We start from the raw sequence: 13,025 nt of genomic DNA, 5'->3' as shown, positions 1-13,025 counted from the left end.
GAGCACTTATAGGTATTAGATTGAGCTGATTTTTTACGGGGACTCTTGAAAAAATATTTTACATTTAATGAACAACTCGGATCATTTGTGTGGGACCCGTGGTGGGCCCCATCACAAAATCTGTGCACAATCTGTGTACTAGTAGCATTACTCTTCTTCTTTCTTGGATTTTCTCATTTTTCTTTTCCTTTTTCCCTTTTTTAAATTTAGATTTGTTATTGGGAGACAGACAATCCTCCACTCGTGCAGTGAGGAGACAGCCCGAGCGACTGCCTTACCCATGTAAATTTATTGGTTCAGATGACCGTTTTATTCACGTTCTAAATTTGTCGTAAAGTTGTGTAGTAGGTTTTCATTTAAAATTCTCAAATCTTTTTAAAGTTTGCTCACCAAAGACCTTTTCAGAAGAGTTTAAATTCTGATCATCCAAAAAATAGTACTCCGTATTTTGTTTGCAAAATTGATAAGCACCCTCTGATGGTTTATGTATTTATGGAGAAAAGTTACCGTTACCTCACCATCTTGTGTTATTTTTAGCAAAACTTCTATTTGCAACGAATACTATTTTATCTTGTGAAATTTATATGGATCGATATGTGGAATTGTTCGAGTCTATAGTGATAATCCCCACAAATATATAGCATGACTTTATTCGGTAATTGGATATCCTTGTATAGGTTTGGTCCAAAATATCTCTAAGATATTTGCTCGTCTAAGATTTAAAATTTTTGCGTCCATCCTTGTCTTTGGGCCTTTGGGATTCATTATATGTGCTGCTGCCTCTCTTATTTTTCTAGATGGGAAATAATAGAAGTTTTTATTTAATATTTCGGCAGATGTTAATCATTTAGCTTTCTTAACTTTTCTGTTAGTTTATTGTCAACTGTCAACCCAATAATGAAACTATACTACTATACTCTAGAGTAGTACTACTTTGTGCTTTGATTTATTTAACTAAAACCATGATAATTTCTTAAGTTCCGTTCCGTTGTGTTAAGATTCTTATTTTTTAAGTACTTATTTTCTGCTTTACAAGACAGACCATTCTTTCACAAAATATCGCCTTTAATTCAAAAAATAAGTACTACGATATTGCAAGTGGCAATGTGGTTTAAGGCTAGTTGCACTTGTTCACACCTAGTTCAAAGTCAGCCATAAAGTCCAACATTAGCCGAAGTCCTATCATCCGACCTTATATTCGGAAACTCAAAAGACTTTATACGTAACTGTTAGCGATTCGTTATATACAACTTCACTTTTCCATGAATCCCCGATGTGGTATTTCACAGTATCCCCCATTTAGGATCGCAACGTCCTCACTTCGCCCCATGTTCCTTCCACACACCAAGCGATGTGAGACAAGTACCCGTTTAAGCACGTCTCATGTGGAACCCGTCCAAAGATGACAAACTCCTCACTTTTCAGGCCCACCAAATTTTTGTTAATAATCTCATGTATATATACAAATATATACATAATTTGATTATACTACGTAGAGAAACTCCGCCCATGTCCCAAGATTTTCACTCGGTGTTAATTCAAAACCCTCGGCTTTTTGTAGTAATCGCACCTAAATCTTGAGGTAGCGACCAAGGGTGTGAATACCGTTCCATACCGCCGACATACTTACAATGTTTCAACCAATTCCTATGAAATGTTCTCTTTCATCCCCCCCCCCCCCCCCCCACCCAAAAAAAAAAAAAAAAAAAAGTGGAAACGAAGCCAATCAGTAGTATGATTACCAACACAAATAATCATGTGATTCCAATCATGTTGCGGTGCCGAAAGCAAACGTAGCGTTATGGGATGCGGCATGGCAGTAGCTTATTGGTTATTGGATAGTGGAGGTGTGGTGGGCTTGGCAGTAAGTTGTCTCTCCTTTGACTATGTTAGCCTCCTTTGGAATGGAGATCTCCAACATCCAAAGTAGAGTCAAATTATTACTCCCACAGAAGTATTCTCTGCATATTATTGGAGGAATAATGTGAAAGAGGATTTGCATTTGATCTCGCAAACAATGAGGTGGACTGAAACGGCCTTGTCATTAATGGCGGACAAATGTGAGTGGGAGGGGGGCAACGCAACATCATCCTTTTGTAATCTCGGATTTTGATCCAAATTTGACTAAAAACTCCCAACACCACAAAAAGAAGTGGTAGAAATTAAGTCACATACCGCGTGAGTACAAGTGTAAAGATCGAGAGCGGGAGCAAACGTCATTTTGAAGGATTATGTGACTGAAATTAAGTAAACTGGCATATTTATCGCAACAGTGCCTTGTTGAGTAAAGGAGTTCAAGTTCTAGTCCCTCTTTATGTTTTTTTCTTAGGCTAAAAAAAGGAACCCAAGAGAAAGGAACCTGAAAACTTCAACAGAACATAAGATCAGAGCTGTGGACTGTACAAAAAGGACTTCATTTCCATAGGCAGAAGTTTTCTAAAATTAAAGGACTCGACGTGTGTTTGGAAGTAATATTTCAAACTTAAGCAATGAGCACGAGAAGCAAAATGACAAAAGTACCAAGAGAATGCATACCTTCATACATTGGTTTGAACAAAAATGAATAATTTTCAACCGGGCATAAGACTGCCATCTAAGAAGGTCAAACAACTGCTATGGAGAATACAATTCAGGTCAAAAAAAATATAGGCAGGATTTTGTAGAGGAAGAAAAGAAAAAAATATGTAGGATACAACCTGTGGTACAAGGTATTTTGAGGAGAATCACCATGAAAAGGGGCTAGCTCCCAACAAGAAAATTTCATTTTCCACATCTTTCACCCATTGACACACCCTGTTGCAAGTCTTTATTGCCAAACCCTGCAGAAGTACAAACATTCCAAAACTCAGGTATTAGAAGAAAATTTCCAACTTTCCACATCTTCCTCATGATATGAACATGATCTTTCTTGACCACTTTACAGAGTCTCTCTCTCTCGAGTAAAAAAACTGACCAGCATTACTTGACAGCACCAAACAATATGCAAGCACTTGTTTGGCCTCCTTTTAAGGTTTATTACTAGAAGGATATGTGTGAACTGTCCTGCTATAAAAGTTCGATATCTTATGTATCAGCATTCAAGAAAACTCAAACCTTGTCTGCAAGGGGATCAAATGCTGCATACAGTTCAAAGTCCTGGGTGACCCAGCAAAGTAAAACTGCCAACCAGAAAGGATAGTTATAGATTCCGAAGGTGATAGTATATGATAAGGAAGTTTGAAGAAACTAACTACTAGAATGAAGGTAAAATGTTCTGCAGAAGAAAAGGTTTTGTTAGTTTAATACTACTCATTTTCCTATAATTCCAGAAAAAGAGGTCCAAACAACCTGTTGCAATCTCACTCAGTAACAAATCATTTGAACAAAGACTTTCTTACCATAGTTCTCATCTCTTCTGAACTGAGTTTTGTGGGGTCCGACTCCTTTATCATGCATGGAAGCATATAGCTTTTCGTAAGCTCTATACAATCTGCAAAACACACAATCTAGTTATACCACTGTTGCCCTTTGGGCGTTTTTGCGGATCAAAAAAAAGAAGAAGAAAAAGTTATACCACTGTTTTCTATACAGCAGAAACTACCACACCAGTTAAAGATAGCACAAACACATCTACATAAATTGCCAGAGAGTGTTACCTTTTTTGCTGTCGCAAACTGTTGATTGGTGATGCGAACTCGGAAGAAACATACTGGTCCAGGAAAATACTACGGTATATGAAATGCCAAAGTCCAGCAGGGCCACCAATACCAACAAATGCTTCTCGGTATCTATCCGGCGAGCCTGTCGCAAGTGTGGACTGACTTAAATGAGGTGATGAAAATCCAGAACGAGGAGATGGATCAACGGGTAAATCCTCAACGCGCATGCCACCATCTACCATGGATTTCTGAACTTCAGTGAGAACATTTGACTTCAGAAGAACCATTTCGATACGAATCCTATAGAAGGGATTTAAATTCCTTAAACATGCTGAAGATTGAGCAGAAGAAATCAATTCATGCGTATGCAAAGTGGCGGAACCAGGATTTCAACATATGGGGGCCACTTATTAATCATAAAGCAAAATCAAATTTTCAGTCCAAGACTCATAGGTTTTAGAGATGGGTTAGCTTACCAAATTGATAAGTACTAATTTCAACATGCAATCAACACAACAATGGAAGGAATCGAAAGGCATATTAATGAAAACCCCCAAGTCCCTAACAAATAAATTAGGAAATATAAGCACTAGCGCTTTAAAGAACAGAATATAATCACAATATTCTGCATGAAATTGACCAATCAAAAGACAGATCATAGATCAATCCAGTAAGAAGATAGATAAGAGTTTTGCAGAGAGAGAAAGTAGTGAAGCATACGGATTAAGGGTTGCTTTTGTACTTCTAACGATTATAAGAGTAATTGATTGGATAATTTATAAGGGTGCTAGTGCAATTCTTTACAGGCATAAATGAAAGATACATAAACTTATAATGAGGCTATTGTGAGATTAAGTAATACGTCGGGAGGGACCACTGCAGTCTCAACTCTCAAGGTAGATTCGCCCCTGGCTATGCAGTATCCCAGGGAATTTAAAGAAAGGTAAATACTCCGTAATAGTCGGGAAGTTTTTATTTAGTAATTTAGCATCTGACTTCCTTCCAGACAAAATCTTTATGATAATCGTGAAACAATATAACCTCAATGCTTCCCCTACATTTATCTAAGGAAACAAATTTACCTGCAATCTTTAAGATGATAAAAGGCATCTGAACTGGTAGTAAGCAACATTAAGTAGGTGTCCACCTGGCATGGAGTGTAACTCATGTCATTTCTTTCATGTTCTAAAACTTGGAGAACAAATACAGGAAAATCTCTGTCAAACGTAACTGGATTATTGAAAAAATTCAGAAATTCCTGCAGTTTTGAAATGAACTGCAAGCGGTGCAAGGGACCACAATATTCAAATCTAAGCCTCACTCACATCAAGATAATGGACGTAAGCATACAAAAATGCCATGGGATTATATCTTGGCAGGCAAATTGGTGAGAAAGATTCAGATGTCCTGCAGGCAGCCAACAGAACAAGATTTTTAGAGCCTCACAAACATAAAACGCATCCAAAGGACAGGATAAATTAAGGGTAAATACGGCTGTTTTTTTGTATTTTCTTGAACCTTAGTTGTCAAAACACAAGACAGTAATGGGTTACTGATTGATTACGCACATGCCATTCTACAGGTGTCAAGCCTTCACAAGATTGGCATAAATGAGCAGTAGACAAAAAGGTACTCTCGGAACATTATCAAACTACTATTCCCAACGCTAAATCACAGGATTGGCCAGTAGAATAAAAAGTACTCCAGTGATCTCAGAACATTATGAAGCTACCATTCCCAAGACTAAATCAAAGATTTGATCGTACTAGCATAGCCAAATCAAGAAAGCAGAAAATAGCCCATTCTTCTGGAAAATGCAAATAAGGCAAAACTTAGACCTATTCAACAGGAAGGAGACACGTTACTAGGAAGTATTCCATCCCAAGGAACAGAATGATACAGTAGCACAAAGCCACAAAGATAACAAAAAGTGCTTCATTGGAGCATAGGTTGGAATCAGAAGCAAGCAGCATGGAACACAAAACAAGTTGAATGCTGGCATATTCAAAAGTAACAGCGTCATATAGACCGGCCATGGCCATTACAAGTACTATATACACCAGAACGCATAATATAGACACTTTGAGTGAATAAAATAACTTTCTCTTAGATAAATTAAGGTATGATTGGAAATGGTAAAATAAGGAAGCAGTTGTACTTGCCTAAATGATTCAGATGAAGTAACAAAATTGGAAAGTAGAAGCATATCATCAGGATGAAGAGATGCTTTTTGTGCACCAACAAGACTGACTACCTGCATTTTGAGTACCAGTTTATAATGGTCTGATTAATCATAAGTACATAGAAATTGTTTCACAGAGGCCAAAAAATAAACCTTGTAAACACACACCTTATGTTTGCACATTAATATCGCAAAGAGGACACCTGAGTCAGCTACGTCTTGCAATATGGCACCTGCGGCTTGCCTTGTTGCATAAGCAAGGGGAAGACAGGTGTATGCATGAAGAAAAGTGGCCGGGTTCCTAAAATCGAGAAATTAGCTAATTTTTCCTGGAACCAACCACATAAAATATATATCTATACTTTCTCCACTAAAATGAACTGGAAGGAATAAAACATTAAGATCATCACAAAATGAAAGAGCGAGACAAATATCACAGAAAAGATGCTAGGGGCACATCAATTTGTCACACTTCAACCATACCCCTCTGACATACATGTGGGTCCCTAGCGGGTCCCTGGCATATATTGTGAAATTCCCACACATGTATGTGAGAGAGGTGTGGTTGGGGTGTGACACATTGATGTGTCCCTGGCATTTTCCCAGACATCTCTCCTGACGACAACTTAACTTTTTTAATCGGGCTAATCAAAGCTCCCTAGAGAAAACTCTGCGTTATACATTGTTGAACAAAACACGAAGGGGTAAGCGGATGCATTTACAAATAAATGTTTTAATGAATGTATCAAGCAAGAAACTCTCTGCTACATGTAAATCGATAACTGCCTTCATTTTCATTAGCACTTGATCCACTAAATGAACAATTTAAAAACAAAACTTTCATTAAGAATCTTAATTAAATGGGCCAGCCAATGGGATGTAGTTGGGTTAGCCACAACTCCTATACCAAAGATCCCTCACACAAACCTGCCATCTGGGTGTCCGGACACGCCATTGTGATTGTGACTTTTTGTATCACCGTCTAATTATTAAACGTCATTGACCATGGGAGATGTCTCCCACTAGAAGCTCAGAATGTTCACTTTTATTTGCTAGGTAGAATCTCACAAAGTTCATAACTAGGAGCAGAACCCCAGAAGATCTTGGCCAGTTAAGACCCCACAAAGTTATCTTACGATTGTTTGGATAATTGGAATCTCAAAAAGCTCATAAACAGGATCAGAACATCTAATATGTAGATGTAACAAGTTGCTCCATGTCCACAACGGAAAATGTAAAGCAAACGACATTCCTGCGGATCCATGTTTCGGATGTATATCAGTGTTATTTCCAAGACCATGATATCACTTTCTTTGTTTACTTCGAAGAAAGATCCAACATCATTGGTTCATGAAACTGAAACATGAAATTAAAAAGACTGCTAAAACATCCTCGTGTGATTATTCAAAAAGTAGGCCGGCGAAAGAGAGCACAGAACAAACCAACTGAAAGAATGGATGAGAGAAGAGAAGACAACATCAGTTCCTCCAAGCAAAGGTGTCATATCAAACTTTGGATTCTTCTCAAAACATCTATTCACAGACTTCGTGAGAATAAGTATCATCTGCCATCAAACCACAATTGATAAAATAAGGAACAGCAACCACCACTGAAAGATGTTTTTGTACGAAGAACATAATGAGACATAGACATGCAACGTAAGCAGAAGTCCTTAAAGCCACAAAAATTGAGACAACATAGAAAAGAGATACCTGGCCATAAATAAGCTCCAACTGCACCATTAATGACTCGTAAGGCTCCTCTGTACAGCTTATACAAACCAAGTAGATTGGTCCTTTCACAAGAAAAACAACCTGAAAGTGCACAAATTTGTGTCTATAAATGAAGCACCACATGTCATAACATTAATTCCCTACAAATAGCTAAATAATTGAAAGAATCTATTCCTTTTTCAAATAACGTGGCATCATATTCCACAGTCCACCCCTTCTACATCAGCCGTTACCCTATTATCCCATAACAGAAGTGTCATAAAAATTCGCTAAATTCCTTTTACTCAGAGACCCAACATATAAAAAATTCTCCACTGACAATTTCAACCTCAAAAGGGTTGATAGCATTTCCAAAAGTATCTATTATATAACCATAGATTTAATAATACAAAGGATCTATTTGTTCTGAATTGCATAATTCAGAGTTAGGGGCATTGCTTGGTGCCGTAAAAAACACGAGAGTCCATGCAGATGCAACTTACAAAAAAAGGTTACATGCTAGCGAGGGGCTGAGGGCTTTGCATATAATAATTAGCATCAATAACATTGGAAACTGCTTTGGGTGATATCCTTTTTGCATGTGCAAGCACAAGAATTTCTAAAAGATAATTTTTGGTTATCGGCAATTTTATCAAATCTAGCTCCTTAGCATACATTCCAGCTTCCCAGCAATATAATAACCAAGTGATGCCAACAGTTGCATTGTAAGATAACCATAGAAAATCTCAGAAGGAAAAAGTACCAAATCAAATACAGAAACTACAACTATACATTGTTCAAGCATGCTGAATAAGGAAAGAAGCTGACCTGGTGTTTGCCTGCCCTTACCAATTTGACACGATCTCCCCTGAAAACAGAACAATGAAGGATAACTGAAACTCCTCCGGAGTAGTCTTAATATGGAATTTTAGCTAAAAGATATGCTGACATTCGGAAAAGAGTAATCACAACAAAATAACAAAATGATTTGAAGTATTGACCTACCCATTCTCCACAAAGGAAATGATTGCTTGCAACGTTGCTGAAAACCCTGCTAACTTATGTTCATCTCCATATCTTAAGTTAAATTGCAAAAACAAAAAAAGCATTATTTTGCCGAAAATTTAGCTGATAAAGGATAAAACAGACAATAAAAAGAAATTCCCACATCATGCATCAAAAGAAGTACTGCTGAAACTCACAGCCACAACTTACACACCTAGAATATATCGGTTTCCCGGAGTGACTCAAAATAAAGAAGTGCTTCTTCCTTTTCCTCCATGAAACAGAAGCATCATCCTGCACATCACATGTTAATCAAACAGGACATGATATCATAGCATGATACTTACCTTTGGTAGCTATTATTCTTTCACTTAACCGCTTGAACAACATGTTCTTAAATAGGAACGATAAAAGAATGCGACATAACATAAAATACATCCTAGTTCCAGGGTAAGTTAACGGATACATAAGAGCCAAAATTTATGAACAAAAGTACTCTAAACAAAGTTTAAAACAAGTGCACAAAAGTAATTAACCAGACTTCTTTAACAGCTTTTGACACTAATTTGTGGAATCCTATAAAATGTCGACGGAAACTGCGAGAAACTAGATGAGACAAAAGTTTGTTCACATCTCAAACAAATTGTGTCACGTGAACTTTAGATGAGACATATTCGTATGTAAAAATCATTTTTCTTTCACAATACCTAAGGAGCATGAATACTTTTATGGACGCATCATGTTTGTCACTTAAGTGGAGAAAAGAAGACGTGTAGGATCCCTTGTTTACTTGACGCTAATTCAAAATTAGACTAAATAAATTGGGCCACATGGTAACATTATCACGCATCTAAAAATGCTTCCTCCTGAAATAGCCCAACTGTCCAATATTTGGTTCTTGAGTAAAATGTACACAAGGCACCAGGCAACAACAAGATCAAGCATGAAAATGGTGCTTTTTACAGAACCGAGGAGTGGGATGCTATGGAGAAAAGTATAGTATAAACTATAAAGTGCTAACGCATAAATTTTGGGACTAGTATGGAGCCCTAACTACATTGATTCAAAATGACAAAAATGAAATTGTTAAGCTTCTTCTTTCGCTATATGAAGTTAGCATAGAGAAAGTAAATAGACGATCAAAGTTACTTTATTGACACAAGTACAAAAAATAAATACGCAATGTCAAGGAGGGCACTAGAAACGGGAGTAAAGTATACTCTATCTTAGAATGGTGACTTCAATTTTTTTGCAAGTGAAACATGGATCCCTTACAGTATTCAAATAGATTAAAAAAATGAACTCGTCCAGATTCATCTCTTAATCCATGAAGTTATCATACCTAAATATCCATAACCAAAATACATTGTTGATGCACATACGCGCAGTAGTCATACACATTGTCGTGTCCTCTTTAAGTTGTGTCCTAGACTCTTTACAAATTATCCTGGGAGGTTGCCTGTGTTCGAAGTTCATGACTATGCTACTTCGCACTTAGTAGCGCATCATTCACTGTTACGTTGACAGAGAATGTGGCTCATTGTTTGAAGATACTGACTATAACCACGGACTTTGTAATACCCATGGAAGGATAGAAACCCATATCCTTGAGGCCTAAAACAGAATTCAATTGACCATCGGAGGCAATTTTATCAATAGTCAATGTCTATAAGTAGACAACCAATATGCAACCCTACATTACACCAACAATGTACATCTCCACATTACTCAGCTCGTTCGAAGAGCAACATCATGAATTATTCGTTCTTCTTTTCAAAACTATTTGACATTCTCATCCAAATCTCGAAACATGAAATATAATTTACCCACAATCCATAACGCAACCTACATTGGGGCAACCATGCAATTCTCCACACTACCCAGTTTGTTCAAAAAACCATAATGATTCATTCTCCCTTTTCCTTTTCATAAGTGATTGCCATTCTCCCCAAATTCTTATAATCAAAACAAACCCATGGAAATAACAAACAATAGTTAATTTCTTTTCGACTCACTTCATCGACGTGCCGCTTTCCCGGGACCCACGGCGGCGCTTGAGAATCCGAAGCTCCATCGAAAAACTCACCCCTCCCATTCCCAGCCTCATCACAAATTCGATCCTCACCGATTTCCTCGATTCCAGAACCACTACTGGCACCACCACTGCTGCTCCCCCTCTCACCGGCATACCCGCTGCTGCTCGGGCTTGACGGCCGGTCCACGTCCACCTCCGAATTCACCCTCCTCCACACCAACGACCCCTCCCTAACCTCCTCCTCATCTCCAACCACCTCCTCTTCTACTATTTCACCTTCGCTTCTCTCCTTATGATTTTCTTCTTCCAGTATGGAACCATTGGGGGCATCCTTGAACACTTCTTCGCCGGAAGAGGAGGAGGCGGCGGCGTCGGATACGGTGTCGTTAGGATGAGCGAGTGAAATGGAGGTTAATTGGTCTTCGATGGCGTCGAGGGACTGGTCAATTGAAGCGGAATTAGGGTTAGGGTTTGGATTAGGGTTTTGGGACGTGGAATCGTCGGAGGACGTTGAGGAGTCCGAATTGGATCCCATTGCTGCGAGAGTGTGAGTCAGAGCAATAAATTACAAATTCGACGGGAATCTAAGGGAGCCTAGGTTTACATGAGAGAGAGAGAGAGAGAGAGAGAGAGAGGCTTCACCTACCGGTCGTTCTTCGTCTGGAAATTGTTGCATGATGCGAAGAGCTGGTATTGCCGGTAGCTGGAGCGAAGTACGTGTCGCTGTTGTGCGTGGATTTTTGGCGTCGGGCGTGGCTTTTTGGTCATTTCCTTTTCGTTTTCCGTTTCGGGATTTTATAGTTCGGCCGGCCAAGCGGTATCCGGCCATTTATTTTGTCACAAATGATTCGGATTGAATTTGAACACATATAAATATGAAATGTTTATTGTTTGGTCAAGATTCGAGTCGTCGATTACTGAGATAGACGACCACTCAGCCGGTGCTTAGCAATACTCCTATCTCCTAATCCCTAAATTATAGGCTCATGCCAAATTAGTCCAAGAGAATATAATCGATACTTAATATAGCCCCGGCTTATTTCGAATAAAAATATTCATCGGGTCACTTAGTTTTCATAGTTCACATATATAATTAACTTAGCGCACATGGGCCCAAAAATCATCATTCAACATAACAAAGCATATCCCAGGTTAGTAATATTTAGGATTAGAAATGAAACCGAAGTTAAAAAATAGGGCCCCGCCTGTAATATTCTATTTCAGTTTTGTTTTTGGGCCAACTGTCAATCGATAGTGGGTTGCAATTTTTCGGCTAAAGGCTCTTGGGTTCTAAATGGGTCCGGTAGTCTTCCGGGCTTAGGTTTTTGTATTGGATTACGTATCCAAGTCCATGTTACAGTATTGGCAGCAATGAGCGTGGGCTACTACAATATCCACTAAGGGTAGTTGTGGTTGTGGATAAAAAAGTTAACTCCTAATTTTTTAAATAAAAATAAAAATAAATCAAAAAGACGACCTTTGGATTAGGTTCGCTAAGTTAACTTTTTTTTTTGGGGGGTCTTTTTGACATTCCTAATACACAAACTACGGTTTTAAAACAAACCATTTGAGGTTGGTTCATTAAAAGTTAGTCTCAAGTCGATTGTATCACAATCGAGTCGAGCTTGGACAAGTTTTAAAACTCGCTACTTTTAGGCTTTTAGCTCAACTTTAACAAGTTGAATAAGCTCTACAATACGAACACAAGTCCAAACTATTTGGCCAAATGTAATAGGATTCAAAGTTCAGTAAGTAGTAGAGATGTGATTTTGGCACTCTAGTTTTAGCTAGTGATACTCCTCTTTTTATTTTGCAATCTTACATGATCTAGGCACAAAGTGGAGTGAGTGTCAGTGTATAGAACTGGAGTGTCAAAATCAATTTCCTAAGTAGTGTTATGCTAAATTACTATTTGGCCAAACTGGACGCGAGGCTGCAAGTCTGCTTTCATTGAACAGTTGGAAAAATCAGTCCAGTGGATGCTGAACTAGGCCGGGGCCATTAGGGATGGATTAAAACATGCCGCGATGATGAATCTCAGAGACTTGGAAGTGGAAACCGATGCTAAAACGGCATTTATCTTGATGATGGAAAACACCTCCGAGCTTCATCAATTCAGTAATATAATTCATGATTGCAGGTCTCTCAGGCAGAAGGAGTTGGGACTCCTAGAGGATTAATCACGTTTACGGAGTAGGCAACCAATGTGTTGATACTATGGTGAACCTAGCAAGGGATGATGAAGACGATAGCCCTTCGGTTGTTGTAGGACCAACTTCTCGATCTTGTTTGGTTCAACTCTCATCTCATCTCATTTTTCTCTCTACACATTTTTCAATACATTTTTCTCTCTATCGCTCTCCATTCATTACCACTCATTACATCAAAAATAACTTTCAAAAATTTGAACCAAATAAGGTGATTATTTGTGTATCTTATCCTAGACTTGTGTA

The 13,025-nt window shown here is 38.3% G+C and overlaps 1 protein-coding gene across 2 annotated transcripts; it reads right to left on the bottom strand.

Annotated features, from left to right (window-relative positions):
- Positions 1 to 2,508: 2,508 nt before the first annotated feature.
- Positions 2,509 to 11,332, bottom strand: LOC131313150 (vacuolar fusion protein MON1 homolog). 2 transcript variants are annotated; one of them, XM_058341288.1, is made up of 15 exons: positions 11,219 to 11,332; positions 10,553 to 11,109; positions 8,752 to 8,831; positions 8,538 to 8,609; positions 8,361 to 8,400; positions 7,533 to 7,634; positions 7,263 to 7,384; positions 5,989 to 6,121; positions 5,801 to 5,892; positions 4,964 to 5,045; positions 4,721 to 4,785; positions 3,636 to 3,938; positions 3,378 to 3,469; positions 3,094 to 3,158; positions 2,509 to 2,819 (listed from the first exon to the last, which is right to left on the bottom strand). In XM_058341288.1, the coding sequence occupies exons 2-15, from the start codon at positions 11,105 to 11,107 to the stop codon at positions 2,724 to 2,726; spliced, it is 1,899 nt and encodes a 632-aa protein (XP_058197271.1). In that variant the 5' UTR covers positions 11,108 to 11,109; positions 11,219 to 11,332; the 3' UTR covers positions 2,509 to 2,723. The 2 variants fall into 2 exon arrangements, with proteins under 2 accessions (XP_058197271.1, XP_058197270.1); XM_058341287.1 differs by having other exon boundaries at positions 11,215 to 11,299.
- Positions 11,333 to 13,025: the final 1,693 nt, after the last annotated feature.

Source organism: Rhododendron vialii, chromosome 13a (genome assembly GCF_030253575.1).
Source record: "Rhododendron vialii isolate Sample 1 chromosome 13a, ASM3025357v1".
NCBI lineage: Eukaryota > Viridiplantae > Streptophyta > Magnoliopsida > Ericales > Ericaceae > Rhododendron > Rhododendron vialii.
Note: the sequence above shows the minus strand (reverse complement) of the source record. Positions and strands in the feature narration are given on the sequence as shown.

What these genes read in the sequence shown, in the direction of transcription:
- LOC131313150 (XM_058341287.1), bottom strand. Translation starts at nt 11,248, where the DNA reads ATGCAACAATTTCCAGACGAAGAACGACCGGTAG. An exon ending in GAAAGCGGCACGTCGATGAA is followed by an intron (nt 8,832 to 10,552) that starts GTGAGTCGAAAA and finishes TGTGATGTGCAG; the next exon opens with GATGATGCTTCTGTTTCATG. An exon ending in TATCATCTTAAAGATTGCAG is followed by an intron (nt 3,939 to 4,720) that starts GTAAATTTGTTT and finishes TCCCTTCTATAG; the next exon opens with GATTCGTATCGAAATGGTTC.